Below are 23,845 nucleotides of genomic sequence, written 5' to 3'. Positions count from 1 at the left end.
GGGGAGCCTGAGGAGCCGGATGGAGACCTGCTGGCAGAAGAAGGGTGTTTAAGTGGGACTCTTTTAGATCTGGAACAGGATTTGGGTGGGGTCTCCGGGGACCTAGAAGGAGAGAGGTTAGGTGAGGTTCTCTTATGCCTGGACCTGGAAGATTTACGTGGGACTTCTGGAGACCTAGAACTGGAGGTTTACGTGAGGTGTCATAGTGAGAAAGCTCAGGTGAGGGCTTTGTATGCCTGGAAGAAACTTTGGAAGAAGAAGGCGCGGCTTAGGTGAGGTGTCGCTTGACCGGGCAGAGCGGAGGAGGTGGCTCTTCGAGACGGGGGAGGGGGGGTGTGAGGTTCGTCCGCGGGCTCCATGGCAGGAGCAGAGGGTTCCTGGAGGGATGGCATTGCTAAGAACATGTGGGCAGGTGAACAGTGAGCAGCAGCGGAGGGGTAAGTTTTAAGGACCATGTAAAAGAACGCCATTATATACATCATTTCTTTCCACTTAGCTGAACAGTGGCAATAGTTAGCTAACTGCCGTAGAATATTGGGGTCAAAGGAGCCATGAGGAGGCCATTTAAAATTTCCGTCTAACGAATATTTTGGCCATGTTTTTGAGCAGAGACGGATGACTGTAGATAACTTAACGGATGGAATTAGGGCGTGAGGCTGAAGAGCTTCCAAAAGCTGTCCTAGGGGAGAGGACGGGGGAATTGTTTTTGAAGGCTTAGCACCCATGGCTAGAACCGTGGAAACATCCACAAAAGGCACCCAAAAGATGCCACGAGCACTGGCAAGCCCTGGACACAGGCGTCCAAGTGACCAGGGGGCAGTGTTATAGCCTGACTGAACCGACTCTAGCCTCTGATGGGAGACAAAATCCCGGGCAAGAGGGAAACAGTCAGGCCAGGAGGCCGCCCGTTGCAGCCAATGTGCTCACACCGTAGTGAGCCCATACATAAAGAGGACAGAAAAAGAGCAGAAAGAAGAGGTGAGAACTGGAAGCTCCGAGCTTCCAGGCACGGGTGAAAACACTGGTCCAGCCAAGGGTGGAAGGCTCGGGGGAGGGTGAGTGTTAGCACCTGTACCCAGGACACGCCAGAGAAAGCTGGGTGAGAGGGGCCGTTCAGCTAGCCGAAAGGGAAAACTCACAATTGAGCCTTCAGGGGCCCGCGTTCAGGCAGATGGACTACGTGAGTCTTGTTGTGGAGCGGTCCTAGGTCCTGATCCTGCCCCGGAGTGAGGAGGGAGCTCCGGGCAAAGCCGAACCTCTGGCCCCGAGTGGAGATCCAGGCCCAGAGGGTCTCCTGGGTTCCCGCACCAATGTTCTTCTGTTCTGTCTGCTTCTTTTTTTTTTTTTTTTGTTTGTTTGTTTGTTTTTCGAGACAGGGTTTCTCTGTGGCTTTGGAACCTGTCCTGGAACTAGCTCTTGTAGACCAGGCTGGTCTCGAACTCACAGAGATCCGCCTGCCTCTGCCTCCCGAGTGCTGGGATTAAAGGCGTGCGCCACCATCGCCCAGCCTGTCTGCTTCTTGCTTGCTCTTTGGATGCGGATGCGAAAGGACGCAAGACACAACAAAAGCCACGTGGAACGCGAACTTTATTGCTGCAAGCGGGAGAGAAGGGGAAAAAAAGAATGAACACACGGCTTTCCAGCTTTTAAAGGGTTCCCCACGCACGTGCGTTAAACGCCACGTTCTCTGCCTGCGCAGCCTTTGCCGCTAGGGGCTCCTAGGAAATGTAGTTCCCCAGGCGAGCTACGCTCAGGGGCCTTCTGGGGAATAACAGTAGTCAGTGCTCTTAACCACGGAACCATTATCTCTCCAGCCCCGGATGCAAAATATTTTTAATGGAAATATATTTCACAAATTTGTATTTATGGCTTTTTCAGGTTTTTGTTTTATTACAGAACAGTTTTATTTTACATGTATGGGTGTTTTGCTTGCATGTCTACCACCGCACCACCTGTGTTTTTGGTGCCTTCAGAGGCCAAAGAGGGCATTGGATCCCTGGAACTTGTCTTCTGGAAGAGCATCCAGTGTGCTCTTACTGGGTGAATCATCTCTCCTGTCCCAAATTCATGTGAAGTTCAAGCTGCCACGGAGACTGTGTAAATGCCCTCTATGAGAATATGAGGCTAAAGGGAGGGCTACATTTCAGCCCCAGATTCCAATGCCTGGTAACGTTTCAGCTTAGTTTAAGTATAACGTTTGCACAATGACAGTGCGTAATTATTCAGAGCATGTCACCATGGCTGCTAATGTATAACTGCACTGATTCCTTTTGGTCACATAAAGTTCTGTAGCATATGCAGATAATCCTTGACAACAAATACAGCTGATGATACACATCTGGGCTGCTCATGTGGGAACACAGAACAGATGGCGAACATGGCAAGAAGTAGCAAATTCATGCCCCATAAAGATTATTTGGACTCTTTTTTTTTTTTTCTTGGTCTTTTTCGAGACAAGATTTTTTCTCTATGTAACGCTGGCTGTCCTGGAACTCTTCAGACCAGCCTGGCCTTGAACTGCTGGTGCTCGCCACCACTGCTCCCTTCACTTTTTTTTTGGGGGGGGGTTCCTCTGTGGTTTTGGAGCCTGTTCTGGACTAGCAGGCTGGTCTCGAACTCTCAGAGATCCACCTGCCTCTGCCTCCCGAGTGCTGGGATTAAAGGCGTGCGCCACCACCGCCCGGCCTCCCTTCGCTTTTTAAAACATTACTCCTCGGCCACTCTGTCCTAGTCTCAGCGTTCGGCCGTGGCTCCGCCCCCGCCATGACGTAGAATCCCGGAGCCGCGCTGAGGGCCCTGCCCCCAGAGAAGTCGCCGCGACAGCCATGGGTCCCGGCTGGTCGCCTGCGCGGCGGTTGTGGCCGCTGCTGTGGCGCACGGTGGTCTCGCAGCGAGCGGACCCCGCGGCGTCTTCGGTTCTCCGGCTTCCTCGGCTGGCAGAGCAATGGCTTTCGGCGGGGCCGGCGGCCTGCCCGACCCCGAGTCCAGCGCGCGGCCTGCACCGTGGACCTCAGCCGCAGGAGCGACCCGATGGCGAGGCTCGGCTGCAGCCGGGAGCCGCAGGTACGCGGGCGGACAGCTAGTGGCCCGGCCTGCCCCGGGCGGCCCTGGGCTTTTCTGTGCGCTTCGGGGCTGAGTCGCAGAACTTAGGCAGAGCTAGAAGGGACTGAGAGGTGGCTGGTGCCAACCTTCCTCTTGCATAACGAAGAGCCTGGGAGGCTAGGAGACTTGCGGTCTTCAAAACCCCAGCTGCTCACACCCGGTCCTTGCTTGGTATCACAGCCCCAGGGTCCTCACCCCTACCCAGGGTTGTAGGAAATGGATTTTTGAGAGAGTTGGGCGTAAACGGTCTGAGAAGCCTGGAGCTCCGGGTAGCGTAAGAGTTAAGAGGAGTTAGGGGCCCAGTTACTGCCAGCGGTTTTAGAAGCACGAGAGGTCAATAACAACAGTAGAAATACTATCTGAGAGATGCTAGAATATGAGAGGGAGCCTTTGATGGACTTTCAGGTCCCTTGGAGTCAGCTATGAACTTAGAAATAGTACAGATTTATACACTCCAGTATTCGTTTTTAGAACAAGTGTCTAAATCTCTAACAAAAAGAAAAAAAAAACCCACCAGGTTAACAATTGTTAACCCAGATTGCTTAGTAAGAAAAACATGATGTTTCGAGACCCTCTTATGCTGTTATTGGTCTCGGCAGCACTTGTCCTGGCAGCCATGTTTCTTCATACTCTGAAGGCTATGGACCAGATACTGCTTGAGAACCCACCTCCCTCACAATTGCAGTTCAGTAACCTTTTGTAGCTGTGATTCGATCTAAAGTGCCCCGGAATTTGCTCATCCACCCCCCCCCCCCCCCCCCCGCGCTGCTGCTCGGCCTTTTGCTGGACGCTGCTCATTTCAGTACTAGGGGATAAAAGGGCATTTGCTACTGCTTGCAGTTGGTTAACAGCAATGGGCGTATATTCAGTGTCTGCCTAGAAAAGCCGAGATGTGCTTTATGAAACTGTGGCCCAGGTTCAGTTTTGAGCTGAGTTTCGGTTGGTTGGGTTTTGAGTGCAGATAGTATTGGGGATTGGACCTAGGGCCTTGTACATGCTGGGCAAGCATTCCTTTACTAAACCACATTCTCAGCTCAGGCTTTTTAGTTTGTGTATTTGTTTTTGCTTTTTAAATGTTTTTTAGACATTGTCTCACTAGCTCAGGCTAGTCTTAAACTTGGGCTCCTCCTGCCTGGTGTTTACCAAAGCATTCTGGATATAAATACACTCTTGGAGGAGCAGTGCCACCCTCCAGGAGACTTCTGTGTCAGTCTGCTTCTCTGGATACCTGTAGGTCTGTCTTTTCCTTGTCCATCTGACACAAGTACTTCTGCTTTTCAGATCGCATTGGCTCCAAGTTTGACATCGATATGCTGGTTTCACTTCTGAGGCAAGAAAATGCAAGAGACATTTGTGTGATCAAGGTTCCTCCAGAAATGAAATACGCAGACTACTTTGTAATTGGTAGTGGGACTTCCAGCCGGCACTTACATGCTATGGCCTACTACATTGTGAAGATGGTAGGATGCTGTCTTTTGCTTTGAATACCTAGAGAATATCATTAGTACATTAGGGTTGGATAACACTTGGGATAAACCACTATGAAAGGCTACAGAGAGCCCAGAGCCCAGAGCCCAGATCTCAGAATTTTCAAGAGTCATGTTATGGTTTTTCTTAGTGAAAGGCTTGTGAACAAGTATTTAGCTCTTTTGAGACCAGGTATTTCTAATTTTTGTCTTTTGTGATAGGAAAAATTAATCCTCTGATACAAGCCAGAAGACAGTATATGTCAGAGTGGTCTAGAACAGTGCCAGTATGATAGCCTCGAGCTACAAGTGGCCATTGAAAGATTTTTAAAATTTATTTAAAAGGTTTAAATATTTTTATGTGTATGCATAGTGCCCACAGAGGTCAGAGGAAAGTGTGATCTGCTAGACCTGGAGATCAGTAAGTCGTGAGCTGCCATGTAGTTAGTTGTTCGAATTGAGCCCAAGTGCTGTCAACTTCTGAGCTGATTCTCCTTACAATCATTTTAAATTAACCAGGTGTGGTGGACCCCACATCTTTAATCCCAGCACTTGGGAGGCAGAGACAAATGGATCTCTGAGTTCCAGGAGTGAGTTCCAGGACAGTCAGGAATACACAGAGAAACCCTGTCTTCAAAAAACCAACAAACAAATACTTTAAATTATGGACATGTATGCCTCTGTGTGAGTATATACATGGGCCACCAAATGTGGCTGCCAAACACATCCTCTGCTAGAGCAGAAACTGCTTTTAATTTTTTTTTTTTTCAATTTTTAAATTCTTACCTTTTGATTTTTTCAGACAGGGTTTCTCTGTAATTTTGGATCCTGTCCTGGAACTAGCTTTTGTAGACCAGGCTGACCTTGAACTCACTCTGCCTCCAGAGTGCTGGGATTAAAGGTGTGTGTTGGTGGATTTTTCTTGTCCTGGCTTCTCTCAAATAAAACACATTGAGGCTTATATTAATTATAAATGCTTGGCCAATAGCTCAAGCTTATTACTAACTATCTCTTACAATTTAAATTATCCCATATTCCTTATGCTCTGCCCTGTGGCAGTACCTTTATTAGCATGGCACATTCATTTCCTGTTCCCTCTGCCTCTTCCTGGAGACTCCAGACTCCGCCCTTCTTCCTCCCAGCATCCTTAGTCTGGTTTTCCCACCTAATCTCCTGCTATAGGCCAGTCAGCTCTTCATTAGCCAGTGAGCAGAATACATGTTCATAGGGTACAAAAAGATTGTTCCACAGTGGGTGTGTGCTACCACCAGCCATCACGTGGAGGAAGATTCTTAGGAAGTAAATGGAGAGAGTTGTAAGGCAGAGTCTCTCAGATGCAACAGGGGGAGGGAGAGAAGTTACTAAGACTGGAAGGTTTGTGGGTTTAAAAGAATGGAAGGCTTTTCAGAGAAGCTACAGAAGAGTAAAGACATATAGTTACTTTTACAAAATGTTTATGTGAGAAGGGCAAGAAATGCAAGGTCAAGAAAGTTTTGTTTAGTACTTGAGAAGTGGAGCCAAGAAAATCCGTGTAAGGTCTTTGGAGACCAGCTGTGCTACACAAGAAACTGCCTCAACAAGTAAAAATAAGTTTTGCTTGCTGTCTTTGTGTGTGTGTGTGTGTGTGTGTGTGTGTGTGCGTGTGTGTGTGTGTGCGTGTGTGCGTCTGCGTCTGCGTGTGTAGCTCAGTGACTTTAGACACTGATGTGCAGTCGTCACCACTATCCCTCCCTTTCCAGAACTAGCTTCATCTTGCAGAACTGAAATTCTTTGTTTGTTTGTTTGTATTTGATTTTTTTGAGACAGGGTTTCTCTGTGTAATAGCCCTGGCTGCCCTAGAACTTGCTCTGTAGACCAGGCTGACCTCCAACTCATAGAGATCTGCTTGCCTCTGCCTTCCTTTAGTGCTGGGACTAAAGGCGTGCACTACCACCGCCCGGCTGAGAACTAAGGTTTTTGTTTGTTTTTTGAGACAGGGTTTCTCTGTGTATCTTTGGCTGTCCTGGAACTCACTCTGTAGACCAGGCTTGAACTCACAGCAGAGACTCACCTGCCTCTGCCTCCCGAGTGCTGGGATTAAAGGTGTGTGTGCCTCTATGTCTGACAAGAACTGAAATTTTTGCCCATTAGACAATAACTCCCTATTGTCTGTTCTTGTGTAACTACTATTCTACTCTGTCTCTGAGAATTTGACTAGTATCTTATAAGTAGAATCACATAGCATTTGGCCTTTTGTGACTAGTTTTATCACTCAGATCATGTTGTCAGTGTTCACTTTGTTGTAACATGTGCCAGATTTTGTATTTGTTTTTCCTTGATCAGCAATGGAACTGAGCCAGGGACCTTTAAGCCCTAGCATTCTGCCTTGGAGTTACACCCCAGCCCACTTTTCTTCCAAAGGCAGAGTCTAGTCACGTCCTTGGTTTTAATTATTTTGGGTGTTTACCTAGAGGTGTAGTATTCGGATCATATCATCATTCTGTTTTTAACTTCTTTAAAATTAAAACTGATTATCAAGATCTTGTGAATATAAACATCACATAATGAAATTAACCTGACTCAGTCTTTTATTTCCATTTAACCCAGTCTGTTAATACTTGGGGCTTGTTCCTGTGCTATATTGATGTTCCATTAAGAAATTCTTGTCTGCCCCATTGTCTTGAAAGTATTTCCTATGTTTTCTTTTAAAAGTTCTAGTGTTTCATGTTTTAAATGAAGGCCTTGGATCCTCGAGTTCAGCTGAGTTTTGTATAAGGTGGAAAATGTCTAATCTAATTCTTCCATAGGTAGATGTCTGGTTGCACCAGTACCATTTGTTGAATCAGCTTTCTTCTCCCCCATTCTGTTCTTAATCTCCTTTAAAAATTAAGTAGGCACCACACAGTTTTATTTCTGGGTCCTCTACCATCCTGTTGGTCTACAAATCTATTTAGTATAATTTTCTTAGACTTGTAAATGTTAGTGTATGAGTTTGCTTGTATGTATGTATGTACACCACTTGTGTGTCTGGTACCCTTAGAGGTCAGAAGATGGTGTTTGATTCCCTGGAACTGGGGTTAGTGATGGTTGTGGGCTACTGTGTGGGTGCTGGGAACTGAACCCAGGTCGCTTCAAAAGCAGTACATACTCTTAACCCTAGGGCCAACTCTCCAAGCCCTATATGTCTCTTTTTATACCTGTGACAGCTGTCTTTATCACAATAACTGTGCTGTAATCTGAAGTCAGCATTGCTCTTACTCCTTAGGATTGTTTTGGCTATTCATTGTTTTGGGTTTTTTTTGTCCCACATAATTTTTTTCTTAAACCTGTGAAATATAAGCCAGGCAGTGGTGGCACACACCTTTAATCCCAGCACTGGGGAGGCAGAGGCAGGTGGATCTCTGTGAGTTCGACCTGATCTACAGAGCGAGTTCCAGGACAGGCTCCAAAGCTACAGAGAAACCCTGTCTTGAAAACTCAAACCAAACAAAGCAAAGCAAAGTAAAACAAAACAAAAAATCCTGTGAAATATTACAGTGGAATTTTGGTAGGGATTGCATTGTCAGTAAATTAATTCAGGCAGTAAAGCTGTTTTCACGCTATCTGTCAATTTCAAGAGCAGGGAATGTCTTTTCTTTGTATCTTCTGTGATTTTTCTTTTCCAGTGTCCTGAAGCTTCTTTTGTAGAGCTCTTTCTCTTCTTTGGCTGGATAAATCCCTAAATATTTAATTTTTTTGATGTTTTGTTTTTGAGACAGGTTTTTTTTTTTTTTTTTTTTTTTTTCAAGACAGGGTTTCTCCGTAGCTTTTGGTTCCTGTCCTGGAACTAGCTCTTGTAGTCCAGGCTGGCCTCGAACTCACAGAGATCCGCCTGCCTCTACCTCCCAAGTGCTGGGATTAAAGGCGTGCGCCACCACCGCCCGGCGAGACAGGGTTTCTCTGTGTACTCCTGGCTATCCTGGCACTTGCTCTGTAAACCAGGCCATCCTCAAACTCACAGAGATCCACCTGTCTCTGCCTCCCGAGAGCTGGGATTACAGGCGTCTGGCTTATTTTTTTTTATAATAATTATTTATTTATCATGTATACAGCATTCCTTCCATGTATGCCTGCAGGCCAGAAGCGGGCACCAGACCCCATTACAAATGGTTGTGAACCACCATATGGTTGCTGGGAATTGAACTCAGGACCCTTGGAAGGGCAGGCAATGCTCTTAACCTCTGAGCCATCTCTCCAGCCCTGGCTTAGTTATTTTTAATGGGGTATTTTTCCCAATTGCTTTTTCTGAGAAGTACATTGTTGGTATATATGAAGGTAATTAAAGACATATAAATATTTATCTTTATATATACACACAATTGCTTTCTCTGAAAGTACATTGCTGGTATCTATGAAGGTACTAAAGATATATGTATCCAGATTGACTGTTCTTGTTGGGCTCAAGAGTTCTCTATTAGACAGGGTCTTTTATATAGAGTCATGTCATTTACTAATAGCGGTTGGCCTGCCAAGGTCTCAACTGTGCAACACTGGCCTGGAACTCAGAGATCCATCTCCTTCTGCCTCCTGAGTGCTGGGATTAAAGACCCATGCCATCACACCCAATTTTTTTCTGCAGATTGAGATAGTTTGACTTGTTTCTTTTTTTCTTTTTTCTTGGTTTTTCAAGGCAGAGTTTTTTTGGTGTTCTGGGACTTATTCTGTAGACCATGCTGTCTCTGCCTTCCAAGTACTGAGATTAAGGCATGAGACACCATGCCCAGGCTTAGTCCTATTTTATGTCTTTTTCATATCTAATCTCTACAGCTAAGACTTTTAGTACTATATCAAATAAGAGAGAGGGATGGTGAGCATCCTTGTCTTGATCCTGATTTTAGAAGAAATACTGTGTCTCCATTTAACATAATGCTGGCCACCAGTTTGTTATGTAGTAACCTTGATTATTGTGAGGTATGTTCTGTTCCTAAAGTCTCCAGTACTTTTATCATGAAGGCATGCTGAACCTTTCCAGCACCAATTGAAAGATTATGTAGTTTCTTTCCTTCAGTTTATTTATATGACATATTTACTTATTTTTTCGTGGTATGTTGAACTAACCTTGCTTTTCTTGGTTGGAGCCCATTTAGTCAATAGAATTAATTGTTTTTATGCATGGCCTTGTCTGTTAATGATGGCCAGGCTTGTGTTTTTTATTGATTAACCATCTCCTTCATTTTAAATATTTTCTTTTTTTTTCCCTCCTCTGTGTAGCCCTGCCTGTCCTAGAATTTGATCTGTAGACCAGGCTGGACTTGAATTCAGAGATCTGCCTGCCTCTGCCTTCCAAGTGGTGGGATTAAAGGCTTGTGCCACCACCACCCGGCATTCAAATATTTGATTGTTTTTTTCAACATTTCAATCTTCTTGCTGAATTTTTTCCCCACATTTAGACTTTTGCCTTTAATTTAGCAACTGTTACAATCACTTTGGAGACTGCCTTGTGAAAGTCTTGAATTGATTTCCTTAATCTGTGCATTTCTTTGTTTGAATTTTTATATGAGCATTAATTCTTAAAAAAAAATAAAGCTGAATTCTTTCTCAGGCATTTGGACTCTCTAGTTTTGGAGTCTCTATGGGAGTCAGTGGGTTGGGACAGGCATGTCAGAGTGGGTTTGTTCTGACACCCTTCTGAGCCTGTCAAATATTTTGTTTTCTGAAACTCTTCCTAGAGGAGCAGTTCCTAACCCGTCGATTATGACCCCTTTTAGGGTCAAATGTCTCTTTCACAGGGGTCTCCTAAGACCATCTGAAAACAGACATTTGTGATTCATAACAGTACCAAAATTATAGTTATGAAAAAGCAATGACAATAATTTTATGGTGGCGCCAGTACAATGTGTTAAAGGTTTGCCATATTAGGAAGGTTGAGCTATGCCGAACTTCAGCTCTATGGACTAGTGAAATTGAGTTGCTGAGGCGATCTTGTCTTGGGCATGTGCCAGGCCCACCAAGGGTAGGGCTGCACACCATATGAAGGCAACCAGGTGGAGTGTGAATTGCTAGAGGAAGGATACCAAACTTCAGAAACAATGAAGTCTGTCTACTACCTGGGAGTTATGGCCTCGGGCTCAAAATAACCTCAGGGAAGATAGCTACAAATACTCAGGATCCTGCAGTGACCCCTGCAGTCTTAGAAATCAGAAGCCCTTATCCTGGCAGTGGTGGCGCATACCTTTAATCCCAGCACTTGGAAGGCAGAGGCAGGAGGATCTCTGTGAGTTTGAGGCCAGCCTGGACTACAAGAGCTAGTTCCAGGATAGGCTCAAAAAACTACAGTGAAACCCGGGGATGGGGGAGGGGGATCAGAAGCCATACCCACAATGACCTTGAATACCTCTGGAACCAAGTCCCAGTCTGTCAGAGGACCCTGGGCACACTGAAGCTGAAGCACAGTTCCTGCACTGATCTCAAGGCTGGAATCCTGTTCTGGGTGCTTCCTGGTTCCTCAGAAACCAGAGGCACTTTGCTGCCCTCGAGAAGCCAGTGCTTTCTGGTCTTGCTGGAACCAAAGGCCCGAATGCCCAGTGTCCAGTGTGCACTTTTTAAGGATCTGCTATATACAGTTTTTGTTCTCACAAGTGTCAATGTTTCTATTTTTCCATTCTGACCAAAATTCCACTCCGCTTTTCTGATAGTAGGTGTCTGATTGGGTGTGAAATAGCATACCATGGTTCAGATTTGCATTGATTAGTAGTAGAGTCATTACTAATTACTAGCTTTTGTTGGCTGTATACATTCTTTGGGAGAATGTCCATTCATCGATACATTGCCTGTAGCAATATAGTCACTACTAGTTTTGGTTAGCTATATAAATTCTTTGGAAAGGTATCTGTTCATCTATACATTGCCTGTTTTTTAAAAAAATTAGTCTTGTTAAAAGATCTGTTTTTTTACATATAAATTCCTTGTCAAATACATGACCTGCAGATTCTGTCATTCTGTGGTGGTCATTTGACCTTGTAGATAGTGTCACTTGATGTGTTGTGCTGCTCGGGTGAAATCCAGGGTCTTGAGCATTGCAGGCAAACATCCTACCACTGAACTGTACCCCTAGTTCAGAAGGATTTAGTTCTCATGAACAGTTATTCCCTTTTCTTTCCAGAGTTTTATTTTCAAGTTTTATGGTTAGGTATTTTAACACATTTTGAATGAATTTTTATAAAGTTTTCTACATAGATATCAGATTTCCTCAGCATTGTTTTTTTCAAAGACCGTCCCCATTTTCCCACTGAATGGTCTCAGCCCTTGAATATCATTTGACCATGATATTATATAAGGGTTTATTTCTGTTTGGTCTGTTTCTAACTATATGGCAGCACTATACTATCCTGACCAGTTAGTTTTGTACTAAATTTTGGGATAGTGGTGTTTTTTGTTCTGGGCTTTAGTCACCTGACCATTCTTTCTGTCTCACCTCTAGCCCTAGTAGGAAGGTAGGAAGTTTTAAAATCTGAGTGTGTAAGACCATCGACTATATTAACTGTTTAGTGTTCCCAGAGATCCCATCTCCATGTGATGATGGATTCTTCTCTTTAAAGTACATTCTTGGATTTTGAAGGGGATCACATTGAGTCTGGAGGTTGCTTTGAGAAGTATTGGCATATATAATGGTTTGAATGAAAAATGTCTCTTATTGACTCAGATAGTTAAACACCTGGTCCCCAGATGGTGGGAAGGTTATGGGAAGTGCAGTTTTGCTGGACAAAGTATACTACTGGAGTGTGGAGTTCATAGCCCCATCCCACTTCCAGTTCACCCGCTTGCTTTGTGTTTGTGGTCAAAGATGTGATCTCAGTTTCCCACTCCAGCCCCCTGCCGCCATTTCTCCACAACTATTTCAGCTGAGGAATCAGAAGCCAAAATAAGCTCTTTCTCTAAGTTGCACTGGTCCTGGTGTTTTACCATAGCAACAGAATCTTACCAATCCACAACATGGGCATCTCTCCATTTATTAGCACCTTTATTTTAGCAGCGCTTTATGGTTTGCAGTGCACAAGCCTTTTCCTCCATTGCCAAGCTTATTCCTATTTTGTTAATTTTGAAATTATTTTACCCCCAATTTGAATGCCTTTTTTAATTTAATTGTTTTGGCTAGAATTTCCACTCTAAGCGGACATCCTTGTCATGTGTTTGGGTGGTATCCATTTTTATTTCCTTGTTCTTTACAATATATGTTTGTCTGTTGAGCTGCAGTCAGGATTTCAGTGCAGTATTTCAGGATTTCCAAGTTCCCTCTAAGCAATGCTTAGACCAAAGGTGTGCGCCACCACTGCCCTGCTTTCTCTATGGGAGCTGTGGATTCTGATTCTGAGCCAGCTGAGGCTACAAAGCAAGACCCTGTATAAAGTGGAGAGCACTGGGAAGATGGCTTGGTGAGACAGCATGCAGTCCTGTCTCAGCTCCCTTGTCCTTAGAATGTAACAGCTCCTGTAACACTTCTCTGTTGGTAGTATCTACAGGCAAGCACTGACGGGCGGTAGTAGTTCTTTAGGGACTACCATACACTAGATGCTTTGTAGTGTGTCCTGAGCTTGCGTCAAGTCAGCACTGAGACCTAGGAGAGTGGTGTCTGCTTCCCAGGGGAGGTGTGGGCACATGTGGTGTGAACTAGAGTGCGCAGGCACTTGGAGGATGAGTGAGGTGGCCTTCTTGGAAGAACCTGGGCAATTTGAGTCCAGAGGCATATAACCAAGGAGAGGGTTTAAGGAGAAAATAATTTTCTCTGAATTATGAATCATGGGGCAATCATAATTGTCTGTGATAGCTGTGAGAAGTGAATTAGCTGGTCCCCAAATTCAGTCTAAGAAAACTCACTGGGGCCTAAGTAGACACAGAGGACTCTCCCCTAAATATATGGCCTGCTTTTGTCTTTCAGTATAAACACCTGAAATGTAGAAGTGACCCTTATGTCAAAATTGAAGGGAAGGACACTGATGACTGGCTGTGTGTGGATTTTGGTAAGTCACTGTTCTGCAGCTTATAGATAAATACCCATTATTTAAACCTCATTTTCAACTGCAAAAGGATAGAAATAAAATTGGTATATGCATTATTTAAGATTTTTGAAATGTTTCAAGTAATAAAAATTTGATTTAATTATAGCTCAGGTGGTGTTATTCACATGTGAAAGCTTTGCCTAACTAAAGTACTCTGGATAGACTCTGGATAGACTCTAGATAGACTCTATGCCTTATATGCAAGAGCTACAGAGATGAGTAACAAGTATATTAAAATGCCAGTTTTAAAACACCTCCCAGCCAGGTATGTGCTACTAAAGGAAAACAATAGCTGTATGCTCACTCGGGCCAGGAGAAAGGCTTCTGAGATTTTAGCCTGCTTGCAAGCTGTCATAGTTAGGGTCACTAGTGCTGTGGTGAACCATGACCAAAAGCAACTTGGGGAGAAAAGGATTTGTCTCACTCACACTTCCATATAACAGTTGGTAATTGAAAAGCCATTAGGGCAAGAAGGAGCTTATGCAGAGGCCAGCAGCTTTAGAGCCTGACCTGGAACTAGCTCTGTAGATCAGGCTGGCCTCTCTCACAAAGATCTGCTTGCCTCTGCCTCCTAAGTGCTGGGATTAAAGGCAAGCACCAGCACACCAGCACACCGGCACACCACTGCCCAGCTAGCCTGCTTTCTTATAGAATCCAGGACCACCAGCCCAGAGATGGCACCCCCACATCAATCACTAATTAAATGCCCTATCAGCTTGCCTGCTTATAGCCCAATCTTTGAGGCTTTTTCTCAATTGGGGTTCCCTTTTCCCAGATGTCAATAACTTAGGTCAAGTTGACATGAAACTAACCAGCTCACAAGCTGACAAGTTGTCTTTCTAATTTCATGAAGACAGGACCATTCTGAAAAAGCAGTGTGTTTCTTGCAGCAGTGGCAGTAATCAGTGTCATAAACTTTGTGTGGCCAGATAACGTGTACATTGAGCGTCTTTTATGGAGGAAGCGGGCCCACTCCCCTCTCTCCAGTTAGGACAGACAAAGACGTCTGTAGACACTGAAGCGTTGGAATGAGCAGAGCTGTCCTTTCTCCTGGAGGCGAGCCCTATCTTATAGAACTTTTGTCTTTGAAACCTTCTTTGCTCACAAGATGTGCAGAAAAGTAAAACTTGGGAGACAGTTGTTGAGGGTATGACCAGAGGAAACTGACATCATCTTACATTCTCTGGATAAGGTTAACAGTGGTCACTGTGCTCCATGTTGACCTCACTTCCATGCTAACAAAGGCACAGCATCACTGTACAGGAAGGGGTCTACCATTTGCCCACAAGTCTGAGGTGAGGGACAGATGCATTGATAAAAACATAAGCAAATGAATCTTTTTCAATGGAATTTTTATTTGTTCCTGATAGGCAGTATGGTGATCCATTTGATGCTTCCAGGAACCAGAGAAACCTATGAATTAGAGAAATTATGGACTCTACGTTCTTTTGATGACCAGTTAGCTCAGATGGAAGCTGAAACGTTACCTGAAGACTTCATTCTTGGACTAGAAGATGACGCCTCATCCCCGACTCCAGTGGAGTTCAAACGTGAATGAAAGCAATGCCTTTCATCCTTAGACGTGAGCCATCTGCAAGTGCAGGTCCTGCCCTGTTTGCTCGGCCACTCAAGTTCTGTCTACCTCTTGGGCACTCATGCTGATGGCAGCTGTGCAGAGACTAGAGATAAATTAGCTCACAGACCAAGAACCAGGAATTCAGTCCCAGTTTTTCAGCATACTGCCTTTACTTTTGAGATCATATCAGAATTACTAGCACTGATCCCCCAATATTAACTCAAGTTCTCTGCTCAGATTATTAAATTTGTTTAAATGTCAATCTTATATACTGTGGAATGGCCAGAGCTTGAAAAGAGTATCTGGGCCGGGCAGTGGTGGCGCACGCCTTTAATCCCAGCACTTGGGAGGCAGAGGCACAAGACCAGCCTGGTCTACAAGAGTTAGTTCCAGGACAGGCTCCAAAACCACAGAGAAACCCTGTCTCGAAACCCACCCCTGCCGGGCGGTGGTGACACACACCTTTAATCCCAGCACTCGGGAGGCAGAGGCAGGCGGATCTCTGTGAGTTCGAGACCAGCCTGGTCTACAGAGCTAGTTCCAGGACAGGCTCCAAAGCCACAGAGAAACCCTGTCTCGAAAAACCAAAAAAAAAAAAAAAAAAAAAAAAAAAAAAAAAAAAAAAAAAAAAAAAACCCCCCCCCCCCCCAAAAGGAAAAGAGTATCTGTATAACCCTTCCAGAACACTAAGTAGAATATTTAGATTATTAGGAAAAATTATGCAAATCTTTAGTTATTAGTTCACATTAAATAGGATAATCTAAGTTCATCTTAATGTACCAGAGCTGGAAAAAAAAAACAAAAACAACTTACTGGTAGGTTATTGCCTAGTGTAACATGCATATTGTGGGAACAAATTCAGGAACACTCAACTGAAAACAGACTACAAAAAGCTGTGGCTTATGATGAAAACTTTATTCTGCATCAAGGTACCTGGAAAATGAAGCTGCATCTGGGGCACATTATAGATGAGGAATGATCCATATATGGCGAATACAAAACTCAATTATAGATTCCTCTAGCACCAGGTACTCCAGACTACCAATGCCTAAGTGAAAGTGAAGCATGGTTTGCCGCACTGAAAGGCTAGACGTGAGACATGGCAGAAGTGAGACAGACCAGCAGATATAAATGGAGCACCTGTCAGTTAAAAAAAAAAACACTGGAAAAACCAAATATTGAGGAAGAGTTCTGGCCTTAAACACATCTCCCCTGAAATCCAAGCAGGGGAACAGGTCACATTTTTTTTTAAAGCAGTTTAAATCCATTGTATGAAAGAAATATGAATTCAATTGTAAAAAGGGGGCATTTTTGGTTAAAACTACAAAATAAGCTGGTTTTATGAAAATGTTGGACATTTCAACTCATTTTCATAATGTCTAAATAATGCTTGAAGTTCAGAGAAACTTGAAAGCATGTAGAAGTTAATCTAAAATATAAATGAGGCAAAATGATTTTTTGAAAGGTTACATAATGCCCTCAAGGCCAGTGTGGTATGGCTGTAACCACCTTATGAGCAAAGTAACAAAAGCATTCAGAGAGCAACATGGCCTTGACGACCGCCCACAAGTCTCCGCACAAGTGAGGGGAAGGGCAAAGGCTTGCTTCAACAGTCGGGTCCTTTTCCCAAAACCGTTTGCTGCCAGGTGAGCAGGGCAAACAGACCCTGCCGCATCCTGTGTAATAGTTTCGGCGGACTTCCTTCCAAATAGTCTAGGCCCACCACAGCGCCAGGCAAAGGAGATTGCTTTCTGTCACCTTCACCGTCAGGCCTCTGACTCCCCTGGTCTCCACAAAGCCATTCTTTAGGTGTCTGCTCACAGTATTGCTTGATCTCAAGTGTGTTCGCAAGCTGATTGTGTTTAAATTCTGCACTTCTGCAGTGATATGCTTCATCGGTAGCACAGTGACAAAGCACTTAGGCATTCACGCACATAGCCAAACAAACCAAGTCTTCTGAAGCTCTTTACACTAGCCGTCCCGAAACCCGCCACCGCTCTGCTGTGAGTGCCATTGACCCTCCCAACTACAAACAAGGGATACATGGTACCGCTGCTCTCCGAGAGTAGGCACTGTTCCTTCTCTTTCCAACTACTGTCAAATGGCTCAAAAAATGCAAAATTAATTTTCCACCTTTATTGTCATCAGCCAGACGTAAAATTCTTTTCTCAATTATTTGCCTATCACCTGATAACTGTTAAATTTTTATTTTTTTTAAAAAATGGTTGGAGTTTCTTTATAAAGTATATAAAATTTTCAAAAAAGGAATAATTTTGCTTTTAACTGCATTACTGAATACCTGAGGTAGTTGAGTAAAAATGCACGTCTAATACCCCGCAAGAGCGGTCGGCACTTCCCTTCGGTTATCCACGTTAGTGTTAGAGAAACAGGAAATACTTCTACTCTAGTGGCTTAACAGCATGTTCCTGTGGTAATTCTACTGCAGTCCAATTTCAACAATTGGACTTAGGAACGATCTATTTTTTCTAATTTATTTGATGAATGTAATGAATACCATTTATGCCAACTTCTGGCATTATGGAGGATGTTAAAATTAGCACATCTGTTATACTTTGATATCACAAGGGAAGTGCGGAGTTCTTACCCCATCCCCACCTTTTTTTCCTTTTCTTTTTTTAAAGCTGGGTGTCATATATTTCAGAGAGCATAAAATTTACATTCTCACAGAGACAGGAGTTCAAGTTGCCTGGTCCTCAGAAACAACGGGCTAGGGAAATACTCGTGCATGTGATTCTGGATGGGTCAGACCCGTCTGTTGGTTAAGCGAATCTGTCTTTGGTTTGACATCTGCCTCTGTGGTGGCTGTCTCCTGAGCCCTTACTTCCGCCTTGACTGAGGGGGTCCACTCTGCAGGGCCTTTTGCTGCTGCTGCTGTTTCACCTGGTTCAGAATTTCCTGAATTTTCCTCTGGGCAACCTACGAAGAGACAGACGTCATAGAACCTGCAGAGTCCAGAGTTACTCTAGTTCAACGCATCAAGTTGAAATACTTAGCAGTGTGCTGGCTGAAAGGACAACTAGATCAGCCAAGCACAGCCAGGCATTAGGGTGCATGGGGGCAGAAGCTGAGGTGTGGGGACCTCTGAAGCCTAGGAGTCCAAAGCTACACGGGTAACAGCAGGAATAGCATACTTTTTCACTCCCACCCAATATCTTGAATCCTAAGCACCCAAGAGGTCCACATACAATACATTCGTGTGTGTGTGTGTGTGTGTGTGGAATGGGAGCCCCTATGACAGCTTAACCTGCCATTTTAGAAGCAACTTGCCTGGCAAGCATAGAAATGGCCAGTTATTTTGACAACAACTTGGTTATTTTCGTCAGGTGTCTGGTCACGGGGGACAACAACTTCAGCACTTGATAAATTCTGGAGTTCATTCACCTAAGACAGATAAAAGTCACATTACTAAGCATTCAAAGCCTATTTCCAAGCAATTAATTTTTGCCAACTACAGAGTTCATTTCATCCTTAATAGTTCTCTGAGCTGCAGCTCCCACTTTAACCCCAGTTCTGCTCTGCTTTGTTCTGTTACTTCAAAGGTAGAAATCTGGAAATAACTTCATTGAGGAAGACTGCAAACTACTTTTTGCAGTGTGAGATCTGTCAAATTTCAGCCATCTCCTTTGGTTTATAGAAGAAAAAGTCCAGATGTGTCAGATAATGCTGGATGCCCCTTACAAGTCCCTGGTCTGAAATATGCAGAAGTCTCACTAGCAGGCTACAGTCACAAGGGAGCTTCTCCAAACCCTGGCCAACATGGCTCTACTTTATATAAAGTAGCCTAAAGCTCCAATGTGGGTCCTCTGTATCTCCATCCATTGCCAGATGAAGGTTCTTGAAGTCAGGACTGCGAGGGGTGCACCCACCCACTGAGACAGTGGGGCTGATCTATTGGGAACTCACCAAGGCCAGCTGGACTGGGACTGAAAAAGCATGGGATAAACCCGGACTCTGAACATGGCGGACAATGAGGGCTGATGAGAATGATGAGAAGCCAAGGACAATGGCACGGGGTTTAGATCCTACTGCAAGTACTGGTTTTGTGAGAGCCTAACCAGTCTGGATGCTCACCTTCCTAGACCTGGGGGGAGGACCTTGAACTTCCCACAGGGCAGGGAACCCTGACTGCTCTTTGGACTGCAGAGGGAGGGGGAGAGGAGTGGGGGGGGGGAGGAGGGAAATTTTTTTCAATTAAAAAAAAAAAAAAAGTAGCCTAAGCTCCAGGGAGGAGCTAGGTCCCTGCAGCTCCTCCAGCATGGTGCAGCTCCTGCGGAGGTACTTGCCGTTTTGCCTCCTTTCCCAATAACTCTGCCAGCAGCAAAGGATGGCACTCTGATGTGAGCTTCAAGTTTCACCTCTTCTTTAGGACTAACAAAGTTTTCTTCTTTAATTTTTCCGTAAATTCTTCCCTGAGCCTACAGATGATAATACAGTCTATCAGTGTCATTCATACTTGAAAGAAAAGGCCGGTTAACTTTGAAGACAGCCTAAATGAGCCTGGAATATACACCATTGCAGCAGTACATCTGGGATGAAGACTGACAACAGCGAGGAGCCTCAGAGAGGGTTGACAGTATCTGTGCTTCACAGGCATGGCAAATAAGTTACTGACAGGAGGAGGATGCACCAGGGAACAAAGTACAATGATGCCTTTGTACCAGTGTCATCGAGAGACCCACTCTGCACACCAACACAAAGAATAAGCTATAGGGGCTGGAGAGATGGCTCAGAGGTTAAGAGCATTGCCTGCTCTTCCAAAGGTCCTGAGTTCAGGCTCACAACCATCTGTGATGGGGTCTGGTGCCTTCTTCTGGCCTGCAGGCATACAACAGACAGAATATTGTATACATAATAAATTAATAAATAAATATTTAAAAAAAAGAATAAGCCATATTCTGCTGACAATAAAGGCAATTAGTAGTAGGACTAATTAAAAATGGCTATGGGAAATGGCCATTCCCACTCCTAAAGCCTCTTCTCTGGCAGTTAAGAAACAGATTCCATTTTTCTTGAGCAAAAGAAACTAGGAAAGAACGACACAGCCAGGGATGCCAGGCCCAAAAGGAGCCAAGCCCTGTCTAAACAGGACAGACACCAGCCAAAACAGCTCTCTTATTCAGGTGACTTCAGCTTTATGGAGGCTAAAAGACTGGGCATGACAGGTTTGGTATGTGGTCCCTGCACTTGAGAGGCTGAAGAGGAGATTGTTGCAATCTGAGCCCAGCCTGGGCTACAGAGTGAGAGCCTATCTTCCTCTTCCTCCCTTCCCCCTAAACAGGCTGTAGAAATCAAGTTAATGGACATTTCTGGTACTTCACTAACATGCCCTGTGTACTGTGTACTAGATGCTGTATGTAAGGAACCTCTTCTGTAACCGCTAATTTGTTTTCATACATTTCAAAGGAGAAAGAAGTCTAAGTTGGGAAGTTAGGCCAAGTTCATAGGATAAGCCATAACAAACCAAATAGCCATGTGTTCATGGATACAGAGATGCTAAGCTCATTTGAGGGGGAACTGGGTGCTCTTCCAGAGGACTCAGGTTCAATTCCCAGCACCCACATGATAACTAACAACCTCTGTAATTACAGTTCCAGGGATCTGATGCCCTTTCCTGGTCTCTATGGACATGTACCTGATATATACACATACTTGCAGGCAAAACACCTGCATACATAAAATGAATAAAATCTATAAAAATTTTAAATTTATTTTCTGTGTATGAGTGGTTTGTCTGCATATTTGTACCATATGTGTATGCATATGTGGTGAGTATCAAATCTATGGTTTCTCACATGCGCTGTCACACCCATGGCCCAGTTTATAACATAATGGCATGAACTGATGGACCATGAGGCTGCTGGGACGGGCAGACTTCACCTTGATGCCTAGGCAGTGGCTATTCAACATATCAAAGCATTTGTGTGTGCTATTCTCTCTGCAAAAGATGTGAAAGCAGCTCTGGATTTTCAATGACTCAATTCTTTCTTTCTTTTTTTTTTTTTCTTTTTTTTCTTTTTAGTTTTTCCAAGACAGGGTTTCTCTGTAGCTTTGGAGCCTGTCCTGGCACTAGCTCTTGTAGACCAGGCTGGCCTCGAACTCACAGAGATCCACCTGCCTTTGCCTCCCAAGTGCTGGGATTAAAGGCGTGTGCCACCACCGCCCGGCCAATGACTCAATTCTTTAATTGATGGCTAAAACAAAACAAGAAAGAGGGTCTGGGGCATAGGTCAAAGCAGAGTAGAGCACTTGCACAGCAAAACTCTGGGTTAGTACTTTCCTTCCCAGCTTAGAGACAATGAAGTGAACTTTGGCAGTGTAATGGTGTGTGCACAGATAGCAGAGGCTGAGGCTGACAGTGAATGCTGTCAGTGGACACAGGACCGAGATACAGGGGTTGGGCTGCTGAGGTGGCTCAGCAGGTGAAGTACTTACCACTGAGCCCAACAGCCTAGTTCAATCTCCAGGACCCACACAAGTTGTCCTCTGACCTTTACATGCATGCCATGATGTGTATGTTCCTCCCATAAACAACAAACAAATTAACTTTAAAAAAAAAGATGTAGGTGTTGAATTTATGAACAGAATTCAGCAGTTGCCTGAGACAAGATGTCCCACGCTAACCATTCACTGGAATGAAGGCACCTGTAGCTGTAGTGGCTTCACTGACTGGCTCAGAGTTGGCCATCACCAGGCGCAGCATGTGAGTGTGCTAGTATTTCAGACACTATTCTAAGCACTGTATATGTTGCTTGTACCTTACAGCTAGGATAGACATACTTCTGTCCATTCTATAGGGGAACTGGGGAGCTGGGGAGAAATGTAACTTGTACTTTTTTTTTGTTTTTGTTTTTTTTTTCAAGACAGGGTTTCTCTGTAGCTTTGGAGCCTGTCCTGGAACTACCTCTTGGAGACCAGGCTGGACTGGAACTCACAGAGTTCTGCCTACCTCTGCCTCCTGAGTGCTGGGATTAAAGGCGTGTGCCACCACTGCCCAGTGGTAACTTGTTTAAGGTCACACATGGCTAAACTAGGATTTGAAATGAGGGTCTAGCTGTCACGCTGTCTCCACCACCTCAGAAACACATGGAGATTTTTCAGCTCCAAAGACCCCAGGTAGCAATAAACATGCAGCAGTTCAAGCCAGGTCACATGCCACTCTAGGTCCAGCCTTTCTAACTAAAATCCTAGAACAGTGAAGGGTAAGAGAAAAGGGAAAAGGGGCCACTGTAAAGGTTAGAGCATCTCCAAGACAGAAGGAGACATTGAGGACAGGTTTACAAGGGTCATTAGCAGGCAGGTGTGTGTGTCAGTGTTAAGATTTCATCATGTCAATGGTGACAGGAAACCAACACCCCACAGAACTAAAGGCTCTTGGCTTATGTTTATGACCTAATTGTGGCATGGCTCCACTCTGCTCTTTAGAATTTCCACTGAAGCAGCAGCCATCTTGCTCCCTCTGGTTACCTGTACCCTCCACTGCACATACCTTGAACTGAGCTTCTGGTGGTCCAGTAATAATCACCATCCTCACTTTAGCATCCGGTGCTTCGGCTGGAGCGATCTGTAACAGACCCATCACCAGCCAGTTATGATACTTTCTGGTGTCACTGACAAACCTTAGGCCAACCAGCTTGACATCTGCACATGACTGACTGAGCTGTGGAATTAAATGCCTTCTGGAAAGGAATTATGGAGAGGCTGTGATTAATATGGGCCAGTCAGATAGTGCACACTATTTACTGAGTATTCACAAGGTGCCTCTCTAATGTAAACTGCATGGACCATCACTGAGCCAACCCACACCACATTTAGCTGAAGAATGATCACTTTTCAGAGGGAGGGAGCACTGAAGGCTGAGGACATGAAGGAACCTCACCCATAACTGTAGAGTTAACAGCCTTGAGAGAGCTGGCTGTTTCCACTGCTTGGCTTCCGGTAGCAACTACATGTACCTGAAGTGTGGAGCTCTGGACTCCTAAGTTGTGAGGCCACTACAACCATGGCATCTCCTTGGCTTTCAGAGGAAAAGGTAATGCTGTTTAGGCAGCTGTGCCTTTCAAACTTAAATGAGGGGAGGGAGGAAACTATAGATTTCTTAAGGTACACTGTTTGAATATTAACTGAGCAGGATCCTGGTAAACTCAGACTTCTGTTTTCATGGAGTGTAAGAAATCACAAAAGCTCAGGCTGGGGAAACAGTGAAAATGTTAGGGGGAGGACCCAGCATGCCAAGAGCCCAAGGAAGGATTTAGTGTCCCCGCAAGGCGTTTAAAGAAATCTGGGCTGAGGAGAGGCTTGTGTTGTATAGTAGTAAGGACTGTGGTTAGTGTCCCCACCTCTAATTCCAGGACAGAATCAATGACGGGTTCCCCAGATCAAACCAGGGAGCAAAATAGCCTTACTGATTAAATTCTGGATTCAACTGAGAGACCCTGACAATTGCTACACATTTGGTGTGGCTCTTGGTCTATTGATGTATATTTCTGCTCTTGATTAAGATATTGTGATTGGCCGGGCGATGGTGGCACACGCCTTTAATCCCAGCACTCGGGAGGCAGAGGCAGGCGGATCTCTGTGAGTTCGAGACCAGCCTGGTCTACAGAGCTAGTTCCAGGACAGGCTCCAAAGCCACAGAGAAACCCTGTCTCGAAAAAACCAAAAAAATA

At 44.6% G+C, this 23,845-nt stretch overlaps 2 protein-coding genes across 3 annotated transcripts in view; one reads left to right on the top strand and one right to left on the bottom strand.

Moving 5' to 3' along the window:
* Positions 1-2,792: 2,792 nt before the first annotated feature.
* Positions 2,793-15,415, top strand: Malsu1 (mitochondrial assembly of ribosomal large subunit 1). Its single transcript, XM_005360847.3, has 4 exons — positions 2,793-3,063; positions 4,384-4,562; positions 13,462-13,543; positions 14,953-15,415. The coding sequence occupies exons 1-4, from the start codon at positions 2,826-2,828 to the stop codon at positions 15,138-15,140; spliced, it is 687 nt and encodes a 228-aa protein (XP_005360904.1). The 5' UTR covers positions 2,793-2,825; the 3' UTR covers positions 15,141-15,415.
* Positions 15,416-16,058: 643 nt separating this feature from the next.
* Igf2bp3 (insulin like growth factor 2 mRNA binding protein 3) overlaps positions 16,059-23,845 on the bottom strand; it is a 139,537-nt gene continuing 131,750 nt past the window's right edge. For both annotated transcript variants that reach the window (XM_005360845.2, XM_005360846.2), the window contains 4 exons: positions 22,666-22,740; positions 19,463-19,594; positions 18,447-18,560; positions 16,059-18,095 (listed from right to left, as the gene is read on the bottom strand). In XM_005360845.2, the coding sequence (XP_005360902.1) occupies positions 17,997-18,095; positions 18,447-18,560; positions 19,463-19,594; positions 22,666-22,740 (420 nt within the window). In that variant the 3' untranslated portion in view covers positions 16,059-17,996. The remainder of the gene's footprint in view (positions 18,096-18,446; positions 18,561-19,462; positions 19,595-22,665; positions 22,741-23,845) is intronic.

This window comes from Microtus ochrogaster, linkage group LG3 (assembly GCF_000317375.1).
Source record: "Microtus ochrogaster isolate Prairie Vole_2 linkage group LG3, MicOch1.0, whole genome shotgun sequence".
NCBI lineage: Eukaryota > Metazoa > Chordata > Mammalia > Rodentia > Cricetidae > Microtus > Microtus ochrogaster.
This window is presented reverse-complemented; position numbering and strand designations above follow the sequence as displayed.

Bases quoted from the DNA above. Each gene is read 5' to 3' on its own strand.
- Malsu1 (XM_005360847.3), top strand. From the start codon at position 2,826: ATGGGTCCCGGCTGGTCGCCTGCGCGGCGGTTGTGGCCGCTGCTGTGG. The intron at 4,563-13,461 runs GTAGGATGCTGT...TTTGTCTTTCAG, and splicing joins CCTACTACATTGTGAAGATG to TATAAACACCTGAAATGTAG. The intron at 13,544-14,952 runs GTAAGTCACTGT...TGTTCCTGATAG, and splicing joins CTGGCTGTGTGTGGATTTTG to GCAGTATGGTGATCCATTTG.